This window comes from Brachypodium distachyon, chromosome 4, assembly GCF_000005505.3.
Source record: "Brachypodium distachyon strain Bd21 chromosome 4, Brachypodium_distachyon_v3.0, whole genome shotgun sequence".
In the NCBI taxonomy this organism is placed as follows: Eukaryota; Viridiplantae; Streptophyta; class Magnoliopsida; order Poales; family Poaceae; genus Brachypodium; species Brachypodium distachyon.
Window position 1 is genome coordinate 46,556,508 of NC_016134.3, and position 24,122 is coordinate 46,580,629.

Here is a 24,122-nt window from a genome sequence, read left to right on the forward strand (position 1 = left end):
ATCTTAAGAGTACTACAGTACTAGTTTACAAGTTCATATGCCTGTTAAACCGATTATTTTTTTTAGGTAAAGCCACACCGACTTGTTCGTTAGTCCCTGAAACGTTTATGCAAGTTCATATGTTGTTTCCATTGAAACGTGTATTCTATCGGCCGGCACGCAGTCTTTTTTCTTTTTTTGAGCGAAGGCCGGTACGCAGATACCCGCATGGCCGCATCTGCTCCCTGTGAAAAACTGGATCATTTTGATTCGAGAGGCGAGGCCCACGTTTTTTTTTTAGGGGAGGCGAGCCCACGTATATCTGCTTGATCCAATCGCATATTTATCATATGCTCCTGTCTAACTGGGCCTGCACACGAGCCCATCCGACCATGGGCCGGCCCATCGCCCCATCCCGCATCCCCTCCAGCTGTTCCGAGTTCCCTTCATCTCTTCCCTTCCTCGTAACCCGAACCGAAATAAGAAGGGAGGCGCACAACAGAGGGGGGAGAACAAGGGGCGAGAACAGAAGAGAGAGAGGCGCACACGCGTACGTGATACCCGCATCCGCTCTCAACCCTTTAAATCTCTTGCTTGCCGATTGTAGTTGTAGCGATGATTCAAGGAGAGAGGATCTCTATTTCAAGCAGGCTGGAGCAGGAGACGGGGGTGTCGTTCATGCCGTCGTACCTGCGGCTGCTGCTGGTCACGCAGAAGTGGGAGCAAGCCTACGCGTACGTGGCGGGCCAGGTCGACCCGGCCGCCGCGAGCTCCATGGCCGACGCCACCCTCCTCGCCTCCCCCGAGCTTCACCCAGCCCGCCGAGTCCTCCACACCTTGCGCTCCGACCCCTTCAAGTATCTGCCGTCCGCAAATTAATCAACTGCTAAACTTCTTGCTTGTGTAAATTTACTGGACATGGTGGTAAGAATTTGGTTGCCTTGGATTGGGATTGCGATGCAGGGCGCGGATTCAGTATGGGCACATCAGTCGTGGGGCAGTGGAGGCCGTCCTCAAGTGGGCTGCCAAGTGCCCTGAGCTCAACGCCAAGACTCTATCACGGCCGCGTTGCCCCTTCGATTATACCTACGTCGTATCTCTTGGTCCTAGGTACGCACCATCTGCTTCATTAGTTGATTCCCAAGTTTTCAGAAATATTTCAGCTATTTCGGTATTCAGTTTGTACAAATGAGCGAAAATTTTCACTTGAATTTGGCTGAAATCCTACAAATCAGGCAACGGTTTGAATTCTATTTTTATTTGGCACAGATTCATGCGTCACTGAAGTATTTTGACCGAAATGCCAGAAAACAAAATTTGTTACCTTTTGAAATTTCACTAAGAAATCAAAACCCTCTGCTAATTAGTATAGCTTGTTTCAGGTTCTGGGAACGCGAGAGAAGGGGGAAGAAGAACAGAACTGGTCGTCGAATCCCAGCACACACGCATAATTGCATATAGCTTTCGTAAAAACAATGCATATAGCTAGAAACATATTATAAGTCGCGAATAAATCGATTCCTTATTTAGTTTTCTGCAACATGTGCTTCAACACTTTCTGCTAGTACAATTAGTCCAATTCATGCTAATACAATCCAAAATTTGAAATGATACTTGTTGCACTAGACGATGGCCAGGAGGATTCTGTGCCCTGGATAACAAGGGAACGTTTCTGACTATATTGCTAAATCTTCTCTGTTAGAAATTTCACTATTTTGTTACTTCTAACATAGTTCACATGTGAACCTGGAATTTTAAATATACATACAGAAATGCATGTCCAAATGTTTTCCGAATTTTCTTGTGACTTTTGACTGAATTGCATGGATACTGCAAACCAAGAGTAGATTTCACCCAGAAAGCTCTGGGGATGTTCACTGTGAATTATGGCTTTCAGAGGATTGGCTTGCGGAGAAGTAGTAAAGTCGATTGCTTGCTGCATTTTGGTTTTCTGGATCTTATCGGGGGCTTTGGCTGGTTCCTGACGATTTTAAAGCAGAAATACTCAAGTAAGCCTGATAGAATTGCTCTTTTTTTTTTCCTTTCCCTTTTCAGCACTGGAAGCCTGGAAGGTGCTGCTGAAGAGTTCAGATCAGACTATCATGTCCAAATAGCGGGACAAACTGCTCAGAAAGCTCACATTTCCTCCTCGAGATGTGAACTCGTATAGGAAGATACTGATGCCATCTAATCTTATTTGTTTTAGGCTTGTCTTCATATGTTATCCTTGCTTGTTGGTTTAGATTTACCTGTCGCATTTCCTTATCAGACGAAAAGACTGTGTGTGTCTCTGGGGTTTGAACCTTTTAGATGATGTGTTTCTGCCCCTAGCAGTTTTTAAGACTCTGTTTTATTTTCTATTTGGATTTCTGAAAAACGGGTAATTTTAGTCCAAAAATATCAGCAATAAAATTTTCTTATTACTGAAAGTAAGTTTCGAGATGACCAACTCTTGAGGTGGCTCGATTTTTTATCCACTCTTGTAAGAACCACGGATATAGAAGAAATTTTCTATGCAAATGTTAATGTGGATGGAAGAGAAATTGCAGTATGGATGCACTTTTGCCCTCTTTTTTATTTCCATGTGCATTTTTGTAATACAGATCCAGATAAATAAATCCGGATAAAACGAGTAAAATCACTGAATACTGCTCGTTTGTGCGAATACTGCTTAGTAGAACCATGAAAATATTAAGCTTTGGATAAATTTTTATTCTCGCTTGGTCATTTACAGCCAGCACAGGGACATTTAGTAAAAAAGACTGATTGTTCATTTATTTTTGCCAAAAAAATTGAATAGAGGGAGTTGTAAAGATTGTTTGTTCATTTATTTTTGCAAAAGCATACTTTTAGATTGATCAGGGAGCTGAAAATCCCCGGCTTTATTCCATTATCAGGATGAAACCATGCGAGAACAACAGGTTCAACACAAGCCAATTTACAGTCCTCAGGCATGCAAAAGCTTTTCAGCTGGATCTGATGGTTGTTCAGCCCTAGTACTTTTCTTCAAGTAGTCGAATGAAAATACAAGCTATGAAGGATTTCATGTTCTCTTGCCAGGAAACTGAGGAAGACCAAATGTGTGTCTATGACCAGTTGGGTCAGCATGCATGCCATGAGAACATACAATGCGTGGTATCTTTCGAGCATCCATCCACCTGATACGAACGATTAGTACCTTTCTTTATTTGAGTTCCGATTTCGGTACAGCCCCTCAAAATCTTTTAAAGTGTATCCATGCATGCATCTCTCGCCAGGACCTTATGTTTAGTATCACCAAAAGCTTTCATTAACTTACACCAACATTACATCATGTTCAATACAAGCAAGGATGCTTTCCGGCACCTGGTTATTCCAGGCACAGTCCGGACTAGATGGAGAAGCAATTTTGGCTAATCTATGAGCAACCCTATTTTCTTCCCCTTTAACATAAATAACCAGCTCTAGGATTTGATTTATAACTTGAATACTCGATCTATGATTCTTACATTTCCACAAAGAAACAAACTCCATGGAATTAGTTTCCATAGTAGCTTGGGGAATTTCTAAATCTTTCACCAACATTGCTCCATCCCTACAAGCTTAAGCTTCTGCTGTAAATGCATTGGGGATTAAATTTATGTCAGATACTTCTTGCTCCAACAATGTGCCCTTATCATCCCTTGCTCCGGTATTGGGCCCGAAAACGGGCTCTAGACGGGCCTAAACCAAGCGACCCTTCACCCTCAGGTATAGGTGGCACGGAACCGACCCGGCTCGGGATAAACGGGCTTGGCCCGGGCGCGGCGCGGTGAAGCCCGGAAATAGAGGAGCCGGGACGGCCTGAAAATGCAACCTCCAGGCCCAGGCGCGGGCCCGTCGGGCTACCTCGGCACATGGGCCAGATCACTAAAAAAGGAAGAAAAAAACATGTTGGGCTGAGCCAGGTTAAAGGAAAAATGGAAAAATAAGGTGGGTTGGGCCAAAACAAGAAGAAACAGTGGGCTAAAATAAAGAAATATGATGGGCTGGGCCAGAATTGAGAAGGTTAATGGGTCAAATGTGTAATTTTAAAAAAAAACATAAACGGCCGGCATGAGGCTGAAGCACCGGCACCAACAGGCCGTGCTTCGGGCCGGTCCGGCACCAAGTTAAACGGGCTTGGCCAAGGCCGCCGGGCTACTGGGCTTTTTAGAAAAGCCCGGCCCGATAGACAGGTATTACCCTCATCTTCGCGAGCCGCGCGGCCGCGCTACTGAGGGCCCATCTCATCCGTGACCACCCGACCAAATCGACGCTGCAGCTCCCCCGCCGCCGAGCCGAACGTGCGCCGCCGCCTCCCCCCCCGCCCGTCACCAGGCTTTCGCGCGCCGCCCCCGCTATCGCCGTTCCTGTTCTTCCTCGGTTCAGCTATGGGGTGAGGTTCTTCTTATCCAACAATAAGATAAATCCCACTGACCTTCACGGTTTCTGGGTGTGCCGGTGCACACGCTCTAGATCCGGCCCTACCTAATAATTAAGCACTGAGCTGCTTCATTGAAATCCTCTTTCGAACTAAGCACTAGTGGTTGTACAGATGTACATCCTTGTACCGCTGTATTAGCTGTATACTGATGGTTGCTGTATGTGTGCGCGTGTTTTTATTTAATGGTTGTGTAATGCATTTTTGCGGCAAAGAACCGTCCGTTACAATCTGTGTAGTGACAATAAAGATTGATACATTATATTTGCTGGTGACTACAAAGATTAGGAGTAGTAAAAAGATTTGGGAGTTTCTGATCCTTACCTGGTTGAGTAGCTTCTACTCAGATGATCTCATCTACTGTTATTCGTTGTGACCCTTTTTTTCTTTCCGGAGTGGAGTAGTTTATCTAAACTGTTCTTGTGAACGTTTTGTGGATTTGAACTTGTTTGCTGTTGTCCTCCTGAAAGCTTCTCTTCACTGAAAATTTAAATGCTGCCAGGCCTGGGTCTAAGAAGCAGGAGCTCAAGTCTAAGCAAAAGCTCGAGAAGAAGCTCAGTTTCTACACAAGTGAGCCCTACTGTGAGCCTGATGCTTATTAGTGCAAAACCATGTGCATGTTTGTTCTAGTGTTTGGTGATACTATAATATTCTTTTCTACACTTGGTTGTATTCTTTCTAGTATCTTCATTCTTAGTACTCTCTCCGTTCCAAAACACAACTCATATAGATTTGTGCACTTGGACCAAGGAAGCTCTCGTTTCTAGTGCCTGACCACTCATATTGGATTGATAGTAAATGGATGTGAATAGTTATTGGCCGGGTGCGGGTTTCAAGAGAAAAATGAGGTGTATTGTGGAACAAATGAGAAAAAACTATATGAGTTGTGTTTCGGAATGGAGGGAGTAGTTGATAGACACTTCAGCACCATCAACTTTTGTGCAACAATGTTGAGGACATAAGAGCTTAGTTAGTGATATTGTACTGTACAGTCTGTTACGCATTACGATTGATGATCAAATTTATTTCATGGTATCTATAGTGCATTTTGATTCTTCTATTTAGCTACCTTGACTATATATTGCAGAATAAATGTTTGTTTTCTTTGCTACAGCTTATAGTGTAACTTATTGGACTTCTTCTTTGTTATTTCAGAAGTGAAAGATACAGTTACCTCCCTAAACGCTAAAAAGGCTATCAGTAAGGTACTAAGATGTTTCTGAGTTCTAACTCCTGTCTATGACATTCCCTTTTGTCAGTTTTTACATATTTGTGCAATGTTGCGAATTTGTTTGTGTTGGTAGTCTGATTAAAACAAAATCGGAGCATTGGTGTACTACCCATGAAATCCTATTCTATTTTCCAAATTAATAAACACAAATTATGTGAGCATTAGTTTTCTGCCAAGTGCTGTTTCTGATGTGCTATTTTGGTTACAATTGGTTCAGCGACATCCTGTGCCTACACACTTGCTGGTTATCGACTTACAATATTTAATAGTTCACGGTTGGCTGATGTTGCTATGGTACTGTTATATTCACAATGAATTATCGTGTTACATGCATTGGAAAGTATCCCAATGGCTGAACTTTTGTGTTTGTAGTCAAGAAAAAAGTAATATTTCACTGCGAATACCATTATAATTGGACTGAGGATTTGCCCCTTGAAATGACATTAAATCCATCTAGAATATGGGTAGAATCAGGCCAGTATTGGTTCAAATCATGTGGAGCGATGAATTATGAATTGGGTTTAGCTTCTTGTAACAATCTGATGAAGCAATGTATTTGTATTGTTCATAGAAACACTGAAAAGGGGTTACGGGCAGCAGTAATTGCCTGTGGCCCACATGACAATCTGGTTGTGCTCTATCATCTTAGTATTGCGGATGTTTGCTGCACATTAGATGTATTTAGCTAGTTATAGGTTTTCAAGTTTATTAGTATTCGTAAGTGTTAATTTTTCTTCTTTGCTTTTCCATATTAGCCTCACGCTGCTGGTTGTTTACTTGTCTGTCTTTTTTTTAATATATACCCAATCCAGAAGTTCACATTCAGTTCTCATCAAGTGTTGTGCTCTCCTAAGTCCCAATATGTTAAGCAAATGTGTTTTGGGGCACTCAAAAGAGATCATTTGCTGTCCAAAGTAGCCGTTGTCTAATTATCTACTCGCAATTTAGCTTGTTTTTTCTACTACTGGCTGCTGAGAACCCTATACGCTGCGACCAATCCAATACAGAAGAAAGTCACATGCAGTTGTTATACACTTATTGTACTCTATGGTTCATTTTGAGCTTCTTATCTGCAGAAAAAGAAGCAGAGGAGCCATCAGAAGAAACTGAAAGCATATGATCTGTCAGCACTTTCCGAGTTCCTTCAAGAAACAGCTGCCTCGCCGCAGCAGACTGAAGTCAAGCTTAACTGCAAATCAAAACAGGCTTTAGTGTAATCCTCCTCATTGACAACCCCGTTCTCCAATCTTCTGTAGGGTTTTTTCGATCGGTAGTTTCAGGACCTGTTTTGTTTTTTCAGGCAACGGGAGTCTGCTCAACTGAATGCTGTACTAAACAATCCTCAGTTCCAGCTCGACCCATTTGCTGCAATTCATCAGCATCTGTTGTCAACGCAGCCACCTTCATCTGCTAAAGATGACAAGTCTTTGAAGCACGGGAAGAAATCTACGAAGGACAAAAGAAAGAAGAAGAAGAAGAAGAAGAAGAATTCATCGTCCACCTCTCTGCCTATGGATATCTGATACTGCAAAGTTATCTAGAGGAATGGGTCGCAGCTATTTTCTAATGTTGGTTTTGATTGTGACCCTTGTCAAGTGTGAGGTCGAACTTCTCAAATTTTGATACTAGTGCAAGCTTTTTCTCTCCCAGAACCCCCAGATTACCTGTAACCTCAATCTCAAGGTTCACTTTAGATGGTTGTGCAGTAGATGCTCTCCCGTTGCTCATGCAATTCCCATTCATCATCTACTACCAGATGATACAGAAATCACTGGACATGGTCTCGAATGTATAAGAGTTCTTCCAAGTTCCTTTTAAAAAATAAGATAGCCATTGGATTTGGAGTTACAGAATTGCATAAATTCAAGCTGTTGTCATGAAACAACATTGGGTTTTTTAAATATATCTCAATTTTTGTAATATATGTCGCACAAAATAGTGAATTATACATCCTAACAAACTTCGCACTTCCCAATAAGAAAATTAAATGTGTGTATTTGCAACTATTGTTCCCTCGGCAAGCAAGTAGGATGAGGGTAGGACACTAGGACCTGTTGGTAGCTAAATTCCTGTGGTTGCACGGAATCCGTTCATTGCAAGACGAACAACACCCGTATCGGGGTTCAGACAAATTTTCATCCGAATAAACACTTCAAGACAACCTTTCGTTACTTCACATGCAGTTGGGAATCACAGAGCGACTAGCGATCAGCGGAATGCGGTAGTTACGAGGTGGGATACTAGAACTAGAGGATACAAGATGCAGTATATGGATGGTATATATAGATTGCAGATTGCCCGGAGGAAACGATGCGCACATGGCACATCCAAGTAATTAGTTGCCGTCTATTCTGTATAACTACAAAAAAACTTTCTCCATATCAATCTTTTGGCTGCAGCGCGTGGCGGCAGAGCGGGCAGATCCGCTTGCGGGCGAGCCAGGCGGCGAGGCATCTCCGGTGGAACCTATGCTTCCCGGAGCACGGCACGACACTCAGCTCGTCCCCGGCCTTATAATCCTCCATGCAGACGGCACAACAGTCCCCTGCTCCGCCGCCGCCGTATTCGAACCTCGTCGTCTGGAGCTCCTTCGCCGCGGCGGCGGCGGGGACAACAACACGACGCCGCCAGGAATCCCACCCGACCCCGGCGCGCCGTTCCCTCTCGTCTTCCCAGTTCGCACGCTCCTCCATGCGTCGCAGCAGTGCACAGACCGCCGTTAGTTCGGCGCGCGTATCTGCAATGCTCTGGATCCGAGCAGCGGCGGCGGCGGCGGCGGCGGCAGCTGGAGACCGGGATTCTTCGGGGTTGGCCGTGTTCTCCCTCTCGTTGTATTCCCGTAACTCCATCGCGTCGTATTCCCGTAACCGACGCTGCACGCGTTCCAGCGAAGCCCTACGGAGGGCGCGCTCGTCGATCGGGGTGTGGATTTCCTCCATTGTCAGCGGCGGCGAGCTCGATGGATTCATGGATCCCAGATCGCGCCAGCTATTGGCCGGCCGGAGATCCATCGAGCACTAGACCACGTATATACGGGGTAGTTGTATTGGAGTCGATCAGTCCTGGGCTCCTTTTGCCGGAAAAGAAGGGAAACTAGTAATGTACTCCGTAAGTCCGTTGGGCTGGAATTTTAATGGGCCTCGCGTTGCAACACGTACGCGGCAGCCGCCAATTGGGCACCGAAACACGTGTCATCACCCGAGCATACCTGGCGGAACGTGACGTGGAACCACGCAGGAGCACCACGCGTCCTTATCCAGCCGTACGCTGTCCAGACGTCGCGCCCAGCTTCTAGTTACTCTTCCAGCGCCTTCTAGATTCAGCCCCATCCTTCTCCCACCGCCCCAAATTCCCCAATATAAACCTCACCTGTATCCATCCCCACTCAATCAGACATCAAATCTCAGCCCAGCTCAGCTCAACTCACCCCAACAAATCAACCAAATCCATTCTGACAACCATGGCGGCGCACATGAAGGTGGTGCACAGGGACCCGGAGGGCCACAAGGTGGTGTCCGAGGAGCCGGTCCCGGGGGAGCTCCGGCGCTCGTCGGCGCCGCCCACGGCGCACATGCGGGTGGTGCACCGGGACGAGGAAGGCCACAAGGTGAACGAGAAGGTGCCGATCCCGGACACGCGGCGCCTGGACACGGCGAAGCACTTCGAGCGCAAGTTCGAGGACAAAGGGCTGCACCGGCTCGAGCGGCACCCGGCCAACGCGCCCGCCCGCGTCGGCATCGGCGCGCCACCGCCAAAGTCCGGACGCGGCGGCAAGTTCACCTGGGAAGGGCCTGGCGGGATCGTGGGGAACGAGCTTGATCCTGTCCCTGCCGCGATTGATCGGAATGATCCGAATTATGTCGACCCGGAGGAGGAGGAGCAGCAGGAACAGGGGGAGGGTGAGGAAGTGGTCGTTGGGGAAGTGGAGGTGGCTAAGGTGGCTCAGCTTGGCAGGGCCGGCGTTGCTCGTGTCGACGTCGCGCCGCCGCTCCTGCAGGAGAACCAGTAGTAGGGATCGGAGGCAGGAAGCTGGATGAGTGCCATATATGTGAGCCGTTTGCTTGAGGGTTGACGCGCGTTTGTGTAATATTACTACGAGTAGTGATCTTGTCTTGTAGTTGAAATATGTATCATAATCAATAAACTGAGTTGAGGAACTAACAGATCTCATTGAGTTGAACTTCTCCGTTACTTAATCTCTGATCTGATTGGAGTCGCAAATTTCATCTGATTGTTCTGGACCACTTGCCTCACCGACGGAGTAGAAAGGAAGAAGTTTCGAGATGCTCGAAATGAAGGAAGAAGTTTCGAGATGCTCGAAATGAAGGAAGAAGTTTCGAGATGCTCGAAACGAACCGGCTTTGACGCTTGCGCCGCGTCCGATCGATCAGCTAGCTAGGCTCGCCGGAGCTCTCCCTCAGCAGAGGAGGGGATAGGAAGTTATTTTTTTGACGGTAAGGGGATAGGATCACAGGAAGCTTGAGCTGGCGGCAGGCCTCGGGCCGTTGCGATATATGTTAGTTAAGCTTGGGCTTCCCAATGGGTCCAGTGGGCTTATTTCCCAACAGCTGATGACCATCAGGGCTCATTTCCTTCCTGTGACGATGTCATCACTTATTTTTTCCTCCTTTCTGGTTCGGATTAAATGGTCCGATGCAGAATTCGTTGCAACAAAACAAAGAGTGACTCCTGAAAAAAAAAATGACAAGATGTGGTGCAAATCATCGAAAATTTAATAATATCATGCATGTTGTCAAGTTGTCAGAACAGACGGTCCAAATTGGAACTAACTCTTTTTTAAAAAGGAATTGACTCTCTTCTTAATAAATGTAGTGTCATGCCGGTCTCATGAAGAAAAAGACACACAATTGGTGATATATATAGGTCTACCATCTCTGGACCTTTGTGCTTTTCCTTTTGAAATAAGGCTTGTCTGACGACATTTTGACAGAAGACCTGTAAAGTGCATCGAAATGTCAAAGACATGGGCCTCTTTTGATGCCCTTCCCTTTTACACTTTTTCTCAGCTCTCATCTTGCTCGCCTCTCACTTTAATCATGTATTAGTTCCTCTGCGTCGCAAGTTCACAACTGGAGCAGATCCTTCGGCAGCATGCTGAGCTGGTTGCAGCGAGTGAAGGCACTACATATATGCAGGATTGGTCCTGGTACTGATGATCACACTAGAAAAAACCTTTGGGACCGGAGCTATAGATCGTGGCTAGATGCTGAGCAATCTAGTGGAGGATCTTGGTGAGTCAGGAGTCAGGACCAGGGTTGCACTTGCACCCAAAGAGGGGAGCAGCCTGGCCTGAGCAGTGTGGTTAAAGCTGGCTGTACCCCAAGAGCATCCATTGCGCCAATTTTGGGCCAATAACTTACAAGCATTGTAATGAGAAAGGGGTTTAAAGTTGCAAGCTTGTGATCATACATAGTGTCAAGAACGCTCCGTCCTATTTTCTGGAACACACAATTAATGGCACCCCAAATGATTAGCTACAGGAGGGAACAAACCGAACAAAGTTCCTAATAAATTGAACAAAGTGCACATGACTTTGCGGCGAAACACACCAAAGAATTCATAACAGAGTATCTTACATCACATTGGTACATTCAACCATTCGACATGGAGTATGTTAAGCTGGAAGCCTGGAAGGCAAATGCTCCTTGCACATGATGACATGAACAGAGTATCTCACCCTTGGGCGACGAACGAACAGACAAGTTGGCTTGAATCTGAAGCCTGTCGTGGGGAGAAATAACATTTCCTGACGGCCGGACGGGCCAAAGTTCCTAAAAAGGAAGGCGTCTTCTGAGGGACGGCTGATCCGCTCTGAGGCGCACGCCGGGTAGCCGTTCTTTTCTCCAGACCGATCATGAGCATCACGGGAGCAGATCTTTTGGCCGCCGGTAAAATTGTTGTCTAATAATGTGCATCGAACTGCCTTTTGGCAGCACGTACACCCGATCGAGCTCATCTTCAGTTCCTCTGGAAACTAAAGTGGGCTTAGCTGTAATCCGAAGCTAGCTAGCGACTATTGATTCTATGCATCTCTTACAAAAGGTTATGTTTCTATTGATCGGCCGATCGAGTGATTGGTTGATGTAATTAAGGGTGTTTCTTAGCTTCTCACGAAAAAAAAAGTTAATTCTAGAATACACAAGAAAAGTTACACTTCGTATACAATTGATGAAAGACAAAAATCTAGTACTCCCTCACGAAGCATATTAAGGACTCAAATTTGCCTCTAAATATAGATGTTGCTTAAAAACGTCTAGATACACGTAAGAGTAAATTTCACAAAATCACACTTCTTGGGGTTAGTGGTTTCAACGGGCCACAGTTATGACTAATAGTCTCACAAAACCACACTTTTTCGGGCAGATCTTCTCACGGAACCCAAATCAGGTAATTAAGAGCATTTGGTGGTGTTTCTGACAAAGTGGGACCCACATGTCGGATGCCCGGATCGAATCGGAATTTCCCGGGTAGACAAAGGAGCTTAACGGGGTGTCGGGCAAAAGCTGACGTGGACAAAAAAAGGTCCGACCCGTCCGACCTGGCATCCGACATGTGGGTCCCACTTTGTCAGAAACACCATCCAATGCTCCTAATTACCTGATTTGGGTTCTGCGAGAAGACCTGCCCGAAAAAGTGTGGTTTTGTGAGACTATTAGTCATAACTGTGACCCGTTGAAATCTTAGCTCCAAGAAGTGTGGCTTTGTGAAATTTACTCTACATGTAATGCAAAGTCACTTAATATGTGCCGGAGGGAGTAGATGCGCAAGCATGCAGATCGTTCAAGCTCAGTGCTGGCAGTGTGTGTTTTCCTCTGTCTAACTTTGGTAGTGCTAGACATCCTGCAAGAGTATCATGTGGCTTCGACACGTTCTGATGATCTGATCAACATCCTGGAAGCAAGGAATTAAGTGGCTGCAGAATAAGCTAGCTAGATTTCATCATCATCATTGATCACATCGACCTATATATCCAGCAGTCGCATCACGGCCACGACGATAGATAAACAAGTGAATTATGTCTCGATCGATCTCGCAGCTAGCACCAGCAGCCCAGGCAGTACTATAATTAATTAAATTAAGCATCTTCCCATGCATTAAACACATGCGTCCTGCGGTTAATAACTGCTTATCTTTGCGGTCCAGCCTCATCGATCATCACTAACCCCACTAGTACATACCAAGCTCAGCTAGGTAGATTCATGCATCGCCAATGTTGCAGAAAAAAGAATACTTGTAACGGAGGGAGTACGTAACAAGTAACTAGCTAGAGGTTCTAGCCGCCTCGATCGATCTGGTTTGGTTTCATGGTGTTCATGATGATCGATTTGGTAGTACTCTGTCCACGTGGAATGCATGAAGGACTACGAGGACTGATCGATCGACGGCAACTCGCTTTCGTGGGTTAAGCCAATTAAACGATCAAGCCAGATGCACAAATCAATCAGATACGTATGCAGCAGCGTAGTGTATCCTTGCTAATTGAAGAAAGAATCTGGACGCTAGCTGCAACTTGACAAGGAGTTTCCGAGCTAGCTATAGGTAGTTAATCGCAATGATCAGCTTACTTAAAAGCAGTTGAATTTTCCGATGTACTCTATCCGTCCCATATTAAGTGTCGAAATATTAGATGTAACCAGACGTTTTTCTGTATAAAAACATAATACATATTTTGATCAAATTTGAATCACTAAACACTAAGACACTAAGACGGAGGGAGCTAGGTTAGCAAGCTTATACTCTTTATTAGGTGGTATACATTTCCGTGCCGGATTAGGGGTGCGTAGCGCGTACGTACGTACACGTAGTGTGGAATAAACGTGTGATCATCGTTCAACGATGGATCGACCGATCATGCGTGCATGCATGGTCCGGACAAGGACGTATATCCATCAGTCTGATCAATGCATGGACATATCTACAGCCAGGTCAGTCAAATAGATATATGTATGTCCCGAAAACGGCATATTCAGTTCAGACACAGGCACACAGCTAGGAATAATCAGCGCGTATGCAAATGCATGCATGATGCTGATCTTAGCCAGTCTAGCTGAAAACGATATGGGCGAGTCCAGCACTTGTTCAGTATCTTCAGGTCTTGAATGTTCCAAACGAGAACTAATTGACGGATCGATGGTGGTGGTATCTTCCTTCCGATTCGATATTCCTCCTCCACCCTACTCCATATGTGCAAAAGCTATATATCCACTACGTAGTTACGAGTCGCGGCGTGCTTCCTTTCCCAGTGACATATCACCATCGTGTCAATTAGTGGTGCGCATCGATATACTATAGCAGTATAAGTACTCCCGATTGGCGTCCCAATAACCACGCACTGATTCTTTGGGTTTTTTCTGTTGGCCACTGTCACTTCACGGATGTTAATTCCCCGATAATTAAATTTCATCATGCACAAGCGTACGAGATGATTACCTCTCTTGCGATGGAGCTGGAGTACGTCGCAACTAGCTCTTCTCTCTAGGAAACCACTTTATGTCCCTCATTGACATGTGGATCTAGGGGCCACATGTCACTATTCCAGTGAGATATGAAGTGACAGTATGTATACTCACGATCTCCACATAGTGGATTACCCGCCAGCCAGCCAGTGGCATCTCACGATCGATCGAGAGATAGTGGGCTGCGTGATTGCCTCCACGAAAATAAAAATTGCTCCTGATTTTTGGAGCATGCATGAGCGCAAACATGTACGTATAATATTAGCAATTCGTCGCAAACTTTCTGAAGATCGAGTTAAATTAGCAAGTATAGCTTTCCGGATATTCCCAACCGGATCTTTGTGTAGTACACGCGTGGGATATGAAATGAGCACTTGCAGATTGGAGTATAGTTAACTACTGATTGCCGGGTGACGTCGCTGGTTAACTTGCACGCGCGCGCGCGTGCTTGCAAGCGATCTATCCAAATTTGGTCACGAAAACGGCGCCTCCTTACTCCGAAGTCATGCAAATAAAATACGGCACTACTTAAACCTGCAAGAAAATAGTACTTTCTCCGTCCCAAAGTAAGTGACATGATACAAATTTAAGACATATGATCACAAAATAGACCGAGATTATGTCAAGTTGTACTGTAGCTACTTGTTCCACCTCATTTCCTGATTTTTGCACATGTAGCAGAACGGACATATTTCTCTTCGAAAATTGTACAAGCCTAAATTCATGTCCATACAGAACTTGCATGCTTATTATTTTCTTAATATCTATCCATGTATATTAATGGGTCCAGCCGTCCAGACTCCAGAGGTTTCACGAGACTGGGGCGTAGCTAGAATGCTAGATAGCCTCCGGATCCGGGCATGCAGCGCCACTTTGCATTGCCAGCCCTGAGCAGAGCTGACCCGTCTCGCGCCCAGCATGCGCTAGCTGTAGGGGCATGCCATGCATCCATGACTGCAGGAGCTCGATCGGCTCTTTAGCCTACTCTGAAAGCTACAGGAGCCATCCGGCCGGCAGTTGACTCGTCGTCCTGATGCGATCGAAAGGGAACCGCAGATGGAGCCAGCATGCATTGCAGCAGCAGCTACCACCCGTAGCCAGCCGAACCCACTGCCTGCCAGCAGCTGTAGCACTGACACGACCCGACGTACACGCCCATCCATTTGACTAGGCCAGAGACGACAGCGACGAGCACGTACGTACGTCCACACGGCCCAAACGTACACGGCCATCACTCCATGATGATCCATGCAATTTAACCGTGTGGTTCCACGATTCTTACCATCTTTGGAACGCAAATCCCCATCTCTGAAAGCTATGGCTTGACCGATGACGCCAGTGATGCTGGCTCGAGTGGGGTGGTGGTGAGTGAGTGAGTGAGTGAGGCACCGAGCCAGGCAGAGCAGAAGCAGAGCACCACTGACGGAAACAGAGGCAGGCAAGCAGGAACAGAGCATGTCTACTGGTCACGGCTGCCTAGTGGTGTGGCCAAACAAGAAAAGTCTTGGCAGCTTCCATTATAGTAAGTCCTCCTACGTGTGCTTGTAGCCTTGTACCATGCATATGGGTGCCCGGGGCCCACTGGGCCGGTCACCCAGCCTAGCCAAGTAGCCAGCCAGCTGCGGCACATGGTGCTGCTTGGGTCCCATCGATCCATGCACTGGCCTAGCTCTCTGTTTTTGCCGGCTCCGGAGTCCGGATGAAACATCTGCTTCACTCCTACACGCCTCTCTCTCGTCTGCCGAAATGTACATACGGCGAGCTAATTGAGCTGCCAAAGCTGTTGGAGCGATTAGGCGAGAGTTTTGCGCCTTATAAGCCGGGAGAAAGAGATGATGCCACTGAACCGAGTGTCCCATCGAGAATGGAAAGGATAGCATGCACAGAAAGAAGATCAGGAAAGTTCAGTTACATTGCTTTCTTTCAACTCTCCGCCGCTGCCTTAAGTAGTGCACGTTGCTAAAATGTCATATACTGCTCACGCGCGCTTCTACCTTAAGTAATGCACATAGCCAAAATGTCATACTGGTGTTCACGCTTCAACTCTTTTTGTTGCAAAACGCCAAGATACATGGTCTCGCTGGCGCCCTGATTACCTGCTCGAGTGTTTACATATATAAACACTTTCAGACGTGCGTTTCTGGGCTTCATAGTGGACGACGATCTCTCCAATTCAAGAAATATTTAGCTTGACGTTGGCCCTGTAGTAACATCTTTTGTCTAGGAAAAATCACATGTGAAATGCTTGCTTTTATGTTTTATTTTGGTCAGCTCTTAACCTAAGGAATTAATCTTTTCTTCTACATTTGTTTTTTGCCTTATTTATCTTTTTTATTCTTCACATTTTCTGTTTGAATTGAACGGAAGTGTTTTTTTTTCCCTTTAATCTACTTTCTTGTTCACACGATCTCAAAAGGCTAAAGTGATTTATTTTTTACCGGATATTGTACCTACCGATGAAGAGTTCTTTGAGATTCCCATATGCAATCCTGACTTTTCATTGCTAAATTCTTCAGCGGTATATGTACCGAGTCCGGTAATAACCATTTTTGGCTTAAAAAGGCCCCGTCCAGTTCCACACACACACACTCGCACTTTTCCCGTATCTACTGTTTTACCTTCCTTTTCCGGCCGAGTATAGCAAACGCTGTCCAAGTCGTACTACAGTAAGTTCACATGGACCATATATGTATACTGCCATACTCGCACAGTGGTAAGTTCTATCTAGAGAAATAGCCGGAAATGCGTGTGACCACTGATCGACCAGGACGTAAAACAACGGCCCATTAATACCGTGAGTGCGTCCGTGTTTCTGTTTTCAGGGTCGAGCACCCAAGCAAAGGGCAGAGCATCAGAAGAAAGAATTAAACTCGTTTCTCTTCCGCCTCGAACAAAACGTGTGCTACTGGAGTTATTTGTTCGGCATTCCAAACAATTAGACAAAGACGGTCGACGACACTGATTGGCTTGCAGCTAGCTAGGTACACTAGCTACCTTAATTAGCTTAGCTAGAACAAGAGCTGAGCTAGAGTTTGGTTTGCTTGGCATCGGTCGAAAGCTAGCAAGAGCTAGCCATGAAATGGACGGGCCACCCCATGATCCTGTACGCCTTAATTCTAATCCGCTCGTGTTTATACATATATCTTGCCCCTATCTTGAGTACGTACGTAGTGCGTCCCCGGCCGTATTCCATGTCGACCAAAACACCCAAGATGTTGCCGTGTACGTACGTCCAGGAGCAAAGAATATATGTACATCCGCCGCGTTAATTTTTCTTTGTTTCTTTCCATCTCTTCTGTTCCCCACTGCGTGTCGTCTCAACTTGCAAAGCTCTCGCGCGGAACCACTCACACTCACCGCTCGCCGCAATTATAAATAGCTCCACACCACGAACACACCACAATCAGTCCGCCAGCTCCCGAAGCCACTCTGATAAGCGTCCAAGTGCTTACTGCTTACCACAACCCGGAAAAATAACTCTTCCTCTTCTCTTCTCTTGGGACAACGCTGCAGGGCGTGCAGTACGCGTGTGTACGTGCGTAGTTCAAGCTCCAAGAGAGTCCATGGCAACGCCTCGGCGCCGTGGTGTCTCCTCCCCGGCGGCGGCTGCTGCTCTTGCCCTGCTTCTCCTCCTCGTGTCATCTTCCTCCCACCGCCCGGCGCACGCCGCTCGCCCACTGCATCCCAGCGCAGTCACTACTCCTGGTCCTCGCCAAGGTACACACTTCACTCTCTGCTTGTACTGTATATATATCCAGCCAGTCTGGCCAGGCCTCTAGGCTGAATTAGTTTCACTAATCTGTCCACCGTGTTCTTGCAGTAGTGATCGAAGTGAAGGAGGAAGCAGTGGCTGCAGAAGATGGCATGGTGCTCCAGCGGGTTCAGGAGGAAGCTGCCAATAATGGCGTCGATAAGCCCGCCGTTTTCTCCGAGGCGACGGCGCTAGCGGCGGCAGAGGATCAGGAAGATCAGGAGGCTGCCGCTTGCGAGGAGGACGATGAGTGCATGCAGAGGAGGCTGCTCCATGACGCGCACCTCGACTACATCTACACGCAGCACAAGGGCAAGCCATGAGCTCGCCCATCCTTTCGTTCACCGGAGCCCGGAAACAAGTTAATTAGTTAATTGACGAATGCATTGATGCAGAGGACACTGCTGAGTTGACACCAGGAATCATTCGAGACGACCATCTATCACGGTGGTTCCTCCCATCAATCATCGCATATATCTTATCTAGCCAGCTACCTGCTGCTTTGGCTATATCCGCCTAGGCTACGTATATTTGCGTGTGTTCCGTACAATCATCATCATCATCGGTATGTAATTAGTAGTACATCTCTAATACTAGTCTATCTAATCAATGGCAATATACTTCTCTTGCTCGAAGGCTACTGGCTACCTAGTCTGCAGACTGTGTGAACCAAATTAAGGTGACCGCCAAGACCTACCTCTAGGCTCTAGCTAACAACAGGCCACACAGCATGCCAATATGCCATGCAAAACTGGCTGGCTCCTGGCTAATTTATGATTATTCAGTGCTTTAGCAGCCTTGTCTAATTACAGTCCTTGACATGATGCGAGCGAACCTGTATGTGTGTGAATGAACGGACGGACAAGCGCGTAGCCGTACTTATGCTGGCTATATTGTAGTGCTAGCTAGTAGTCCTTGGAGAACTTTGCATATGCATACGCACTAGCTTCCATTTGTTTTTATCGTGCATGTCTGTCCCGTCAGTATGTCTGTCGTCTTGGTCTATCCTCCCTGCCTGCTTGTGAGACCGTGACGACCCCTGTCTGAAACCTCTGAATCCCTGCCTCTGCGAGCCTACAAACAATATACTAACGCTATAATTTCCGCCCCTCGTCACCAGGAGAACAACCATTTCTTTTCTCGCTTCAAGAACAGTAAACAAAGCCCATCGACCGTATCTGTTGGCTGCAAGATTCCAAATGATGGCCATGACTCATGGGGGAGGTGGCCAAAGCCAAAGCCAAAGCGAGAGCCACACAGACAGCTCTGGCTTTGCTTTGTTGTCCTAACACAAAAAGTCAACACCGTGTCTACAGTTGGCTTTGATAAAAACTTGGGGCCGGTCGGTGTGAGGGAAAGGGAGACAAGCTGAGATGTCCCGCACATGCATGCGACAGCAGTCCAAATGATTCACACATACTTACTCGCCCCGTTTGCGGCTAGCTAGCTAATCTAAGGCTGATTGATCGACATGGTTAGGTCTCCTTTCTTTTCTGTCATAAGCCAAGAGATGATGAGATTAGATGCTGTGGGGGGAGCTGCTGCTGCTGCATGCAACGACGAAAAAAACAGGCGGTTTTGGGTCAAAATGTGATTGAGATGAAACATGGGATGCTGGGAGGACAGCCAGCTGACAGCCAGCCTGCATGACTCCATGGTTGCCAAGAGCTAAGCTAGTGCGTGTATGTTGTCGACGCAAGGGCAAGATATCTCAGGAGATGTCATGAAGAGTGCCAATGTTGCTATTTCAGTCTAATTGCAGTTCTGATGTTGAAACCTCGGCAGCTTTTCATGGTGCAAAGAATGATACCACAGAGAAAATGGCTTTTAGAGATTTCATTGTAATTCTTAAATTATAAGAGTTATATTGTAGTTTATAAGGTCTATGATTCGAAGCATTGTACCTTAATGATTTTTGAGTTTGAATAAAATTACAGGTTACTCTAAAAAAAGGCGCTATGATGGTGTAAGTGTGTATGTATGTTCTCGAGGTAATGGTAAGGCAGAAGCTAGAAGCTGTTCTGGTTTTGTGATATGATCTCAGGAGATCTCAAGCTAATTTTTGACCGCAGATCTCCTGCATGGTCTCAATACTAAAAAAATAAAAAAAAAGCCGTGGAGAATCACGCGAGCCATTTCGATGGACTTGTGGAAGTGCCACAACGTGACACGGGTTTGTTTCCAGCGGTAAACACTAGCATTACAATATGAGTATTGGCAGAGCGATGGATCGTTCAGTCGATCTCATATGTGTCCGTATGATAAACAAAGGCATATACATAGAAGATATTCCGCGCGTGTCAATGGATGTCCTTAATTTTTGTTAGTTTGGTGCCGATCGAGTGGCCAATAGCGCCCACTCACTAACTCACTCACTCACTCACTCACTCACTCACTCTAACCCCATTATCTCCGACCGATTGATATCGAGCTAGCTCTGACTAGTGATCAGTACTGTGGTCTCCTTGCACGTATCTATCTGCTCATTCATTTTTTAGAGCCAAAATCGATCTGCTCATTCATTAGAGACTAGACTGTCACTATGGATGTATAGTATTACTATGTGGATAGACTAGTGGTAGAGCATACCAGAACTGGCACTCCACTACCACTAGCTAGCGTGCAATGGTGCACGCGCGGCTTGATTGGTTAAAGCGCGCACAAACTCACTCCAGTGTCCGCTCCCTCCTCGCACGCTGGGTGGGCTTCAGCCCCGTCTTTTCCGGCAGACCGGCCGGCCGATCATCCATCAGTGTGAAATCTACTGAGAGGTCGTCTCGCCTCGATCGTCCACTTTGCAAAGTTGCCATTCGGTACCACTTTTTGCCCGCACGACACAGCAAACATGACCTATACTACTATAGCGAGTCTCCATGATATAGCCATCATCGATCGGTCTCTGAGCAAACAAGATCTGCTTGCCGCACTGTGTCGTCTCGTACGTACGTGCGTGGAGCAATGGACTGCAGAAACAAATATTTATCGATGATCCATGTGTGGGTGGGTGCATCAACTCTGCTGGACCGTGAGTAGTGGGAGTGCATGGGGCTGTTGAGAAATAGCAATGCATACTTGAGAATATTCTGGACTACTCTGGATAATTGAAGAGTGTTGGGAATTGGTTATGCATATTTGAGAAGATTCCAGAATAGTTTGGATTAGTGGAGGAGAAGATATTTACAAGGAGCTTTCCAGTGAATATGAGAAGATATGAATATTCTAGAAGCCTTGAGAGGTTACTTGAAGAGTGTTGCAATTTACCATGAAAGGACATAGTTAAGATAAGTTTCAAGAATAAGTGAGAATTCTCTAGAACTAGGATACATGTAGAGTATTCTAGAAAATTGTAGTGGGATGTACTACATGGTCTTGTACAAGTATAAATAGAGGTGCCCCCACCTCATAAGTGTACCACAATCACCACAAGTAGTGTATCACCACACCAAGTAGAGAAGTGAGCTACCATGGTAGGGTTGTGTGTAGGGTAGCCACTAAAGAGAGTGTTGTACCAACATTAAAATAGTGAATAAAGTGTTGAGTTTCCACAAGTTTGATATTCCAAGTAGTGTAGTGTGCAAAGGTCCTCAAGAGTGGGTGTTAGGGTCGCCGCCCGTAAAATCTCTACAGTTGGTATCAGAGCAGGTTGGTCGGGACCATTTGGGGAGGAGTCATCAGCCGGTGCAGTGGTAAGCGTATGACGCTTACATAGCTCAGTGTGTCACTGAGAGGCGCTAAGTGAGATTCTGCCGGAGCACAGTCTGGGACTGTGGAAATCACTGGTCTGGGACCAAGTGAAGTGGACGCGGGGCGTCAATCGAGATGGCGGATCTCATGATCGCAGGCAATGGCATGTGGAGGCTTAATAGTCATAACTATGGCTATTGGCAGACTTGCATGGAGTCCTATCTGCAAGGTCATGACCTATGGGAGGTCATTGCGGGCACCGAGACAACTCCTCCAGAGAATGCAGAAGCTTTGCGGAAGTGGCGCATCAAGGTAGGCAAAGCTATGTTCGTGCTGAAGACGACGATTGAGGAGGACCTAGTGGAGCACATCAGAGATGCAAAGACACCTAAGGAGGCTTGGGACACATTGGCGAAGCTGTTCTCAAGGAAGAACGAAGCACGACTTCAGCTCCTAGAAAATGAGCTCGCAGGTATCTCACAAGGCATTTTAACTATTAGTCAGTACTTTACAAAAGTGAAAAATATTTGCCGTGAGATATCTCAACTTGCCCCAGATGAGAAGGTGAGTGAGGCTCGGATGAGGAGAATCATCATCCATGGTCTTAGACCCGAATACAATGGGTTCATGGCTGCGGTGATGGGATGGCCTACTCAACCTTCAGTAGTGGAGCTGGAGAATTTATTGGCTAATCAAGAGGAGCTAGCCAAGCAGATGGGCAGTATCACCTTTAAAGAAAGAGATGGAGAGGATGCGCTTTTCACCTATAGGAAGAAGAGTCCCCTAAGGAGCCGAGAAGCGGTGAAGGAGAAGTGGACGAAAGATGAGAGGTGGTACCCAAGGGAGAGCAACTATTCAGGGGGAGCTCAAAGAAGAAAAGAAGATCAGCGGAAGTTGATATATGAAAGGAGAAAGAAAGGCGAGTGTTTTAATTGTGGCAAGAGTGGCCATCTTGCTAGGGATTGTTGGAGTCCAAAGAAGCACTCGGAGAAAGAAGTGGTGACTATGGCAGATGTGGTCTTAGAGGAGGAAGAGTGGGATGCTCAAGAAGGATTAAGCATGATGGAAGACGAAGTCTATTTTGTTGAAGACCTAACTCAAGGTGAGCATCCATCAATCCAAGGTGTGGATCTAGAAGAATCTAGAGAGGATGAGGATGAAGAGGAATGGGATGCTGAAGGTGGCTCCTTCATAGAGGATTTAGAAGAATCCGGAGAAGAAGAGAATGATAAAGAAGAAGAATGGAATGGTGAAGGTGGCTTCTTCATGGAGGATCTAGAAGAATCCGAAGAAGAAGAGAATGATAAAGAAGAAGAATGGAATAGTGAAGGTGGCTTCTTCATGGAGGATCTAGAAGAATCTGGAGAAGAGGAAAATGATGATGAAGAAGAATGTGATATAGAAAATGGCTTATTCACCGAGGTGAGAAATCTAAAACCCATGCATGAGCTTCCAGTGTTTGGATATGACAATGACGACGGAGACTTGGAGGATCATGAGGATAAACCAAAGAAACAAGGGCTTATACATTATGTGGACGAGAAGCCACGTGAGAAATCTAAGTATAACGGAGATGGTGATGGAACATTAGTCGTGCAAGATGATCCATCAATGAAGGTAATGGAGAACAAATGCATGGATCAACTTAGAGTCAAGGAATCCCAACGGAGTCAACACGAGGCCAAGAAACATGAAGTATGGAGGACAAAGCCACCAGATCTGAGGTATGTCCGTGGTTCTCTTTCTCAAGTATTTTCATACATGGAAATAAAAAAGGCTCAAGTTTGGATAAGGACAAAGAAGAGAACTGAGCTGCAAAAATGCAATGAGGTTAAAAAGAACTCAATGCACGAAGAAAAGAAAAAAGTTCGCAATGGAAGAGCTCAGAAGATCCAAGGACATCATTGAAGAGATGATTGGGAGTCAAGTATGCATTGAGGGGGAGTGTTGAGAAATAGCAATGCATACTTGAGAATATTCTGGACTACTCTGGATAATTGGAGAGTGTTGGGAATTGGTTATGCGTATTTGAGAAGATTCCAGAATAGTTTGGATTAGTGGAGGAGAAGATATTTACAAGGAGCTTTCCAGTGAATATGAGAAGATATGAATATTCTAGAAGCCTTGAGAGGTTACTTGAAGAGTGTTGCAATTTACCATGAAAGGACATAGTTAAGATAAGTTTCAAGAATAAGTGAGAATTCTCTAGAACTAGGATACATGTAGAGTATTCTAGAGAATTGTAGTGGGATGTACTACATGGTCTTGTACAAGTATAAATAAAGGTGCCCCCACCTCATAAGTGTACCACAATCACCACAAGTAGTGTATCACCACACCAAGTAGAGAAGTGAGCTACCATGGTAGGGTTGTGTGTAGGGTAGCCACTAAAGAGAGTGTTGTACCAACATTAAAATAGTGAATAAAATGTTAAGTTTCCACAAGTTTGATATCCCAAGTAGTGTAGTGTGCAAAGATCCTCAAGAGTGGGTGTTAGGGTCGCCGCCCGTAAAATCTCTACAGGGGCATGCATGCATGGCAGGTCAAAGCCGGTCAACT

At 45.9% G+C, this 24,122-nt stretch overlaps 6 protein-coding genes across 9 annotated transcripts; 5 read left to right on the forward strand and 1 right to left on the reverse strand.

The window, feature by feature from the left end:
* Nucleotides 1-448: 448 nt before the first annotated feature.
* Nucleotides 449-2,412, forward strand: LOC104585192. 3 transcript variants are annotated; one of them, XM_014902555.2, is made up of 4 exons: nucleotides 449-529; nucleotides 630-836; nucleotides 943-1,089; nucleotides 2,035-2,412. In XM_014902555.2, the coding sequence occupies exons 2-4, from the start codon at nucleotides 658-660 to the stop codon at nucleotides 2,147-2,149; spliced, it is 441 nt and encodes a 146-aa protein (XP_014758041.1). In that variant the 5' UTR covers nucleotides 449-529; nucleotides 630-657; the 3' UTR covers nucleotides 2,150-2,412. The 3 variants fall into 3 exon arrangements, with proteins under 3 accessions (XP_014758041.1, XP_024318682.1, XP_024318681.1); XM_024462914.1 differs by having other exon boundaries at nucleotides 474-836; nucleotides 1,362-2,412; XM_024462913.1 differs by having other exon boundaries at nucleotides 474-836.
* A 1,796-nt stretch (nucleotides 2,413-4,208) lies between these two features.
* On the forward strand, nucleotides 4,209-7,533 carry LOC100837304. The gene is made up of 5 exons (XM_010240421.3): nucleotides 4,209-4,375; nucleotides 4,923-4,990; nucleotides 5,576-5,625; nucleotides 6,728-6,864; nucleotides 6,952-7,533. The coding sequence occupies exons 1-5, from the start codon at nucleotides 4,371-4,373 to the stop codon at nucleotides 7,172-7,174; spliced, it is 483 nt and encodes a 160-aa protein (XP_010238723.1). The 5' UTR covers nucleotides 4,209-4,370; the 3' UTR covers nucleotides 7,175-7,533.
* Nucleotides 7,534-7,802: 269 nt separating this feature from the next.
* LOC104585193 (E3 ubiquitin-protein ligase EL5) lies at nucleotides 7,803-8,851 on the reverse strand. The gene has a single exon (XM_010241217.2). It carries the CDS (start codon nucleotides 8,660-8,662, stop codon nucleotides 8,033-8,035), a length of 630 nt encoding a protein of 209 aa, XP_010239519.2. The 5' UTR covers nucleotides 8,663-8,851; the 3' UTR covers nucleotides 7,803-8,032.
* Nucleotides 8,852-8,985: 134 nt separating this feature from the next.
* Nucleotides 8,986-9,831, forward strand: LOC100822693. Its single transcript, XM_003578868.4, has one exon. The coding sequence runs from the start codon at nucleotides 9,112-9,114 to the stop codon at nucleotides 9,658-9,660; it is 549 nt and encodes a 182-aa protein (XP_003578916.2). The 5' UTR covers nucleotides 8,986-9,111; the 3' UTR covers nucleotides 9,661-9,831.
* Nucleotides 9,832-17,505: 7,674 nt separating this feature from the next.
* On the forward strand, nucleotides 17,506-18,514 carry LOC100823012 (phytosulfokines 2). Of its 2 annotated transcripts, none has more exons than XM_010240422.3 (2): nucleotides 17,506-17,845; nucleotides 17,952-18,514. In XM_010240422.3, the coding sequence occupies exons 1-2, from the start codon at nucleotides 17,692-17,694 to the stop codon at nucleotides 18,200-18,202; spliced, it is 405 nt and encodes a 134-aa protein (XP_010238724.1). In that variant the 5' UTR covers nucleotides 17,506-17,691; the 3' UTR covers nucleotides 18,203-18,514. The 2 variants fall into 2 exon arrangements, with proteins under 2 accessions (XP_010238724.1, XP_003578917.1); XM_003578869.4 differs by having other exon boundaries at nucleotides 17,507-17,845; nucleotides 17,949-18,514.
* A 2,419-nt stretch (nucleotides 18,515-20,933) lies between these two features.
* On the forward strand, nucleotides 20,934-24,007 carry LOC112272327. Its single transcript, XM_024462795.1, has 2 exons — nucleotides 20,934-22,035; nucleotides 22,120-24,007. Exons 1-2 carry the CDS (start codon nucleotides 21,699-21,701, stop codon nucleotides 23,469-23,471), a joined length of 1,689 nt encoding a protein of 562 aa, XP_024318563.1. The 5' UTR covers nucleotides 20,934-21,698; the 3' UTR covers nucleotides 23,472-24,007.
* The last annotated feature ends 115 nt before the right edge of the window (nucleotides 24,008-24,122 follow it).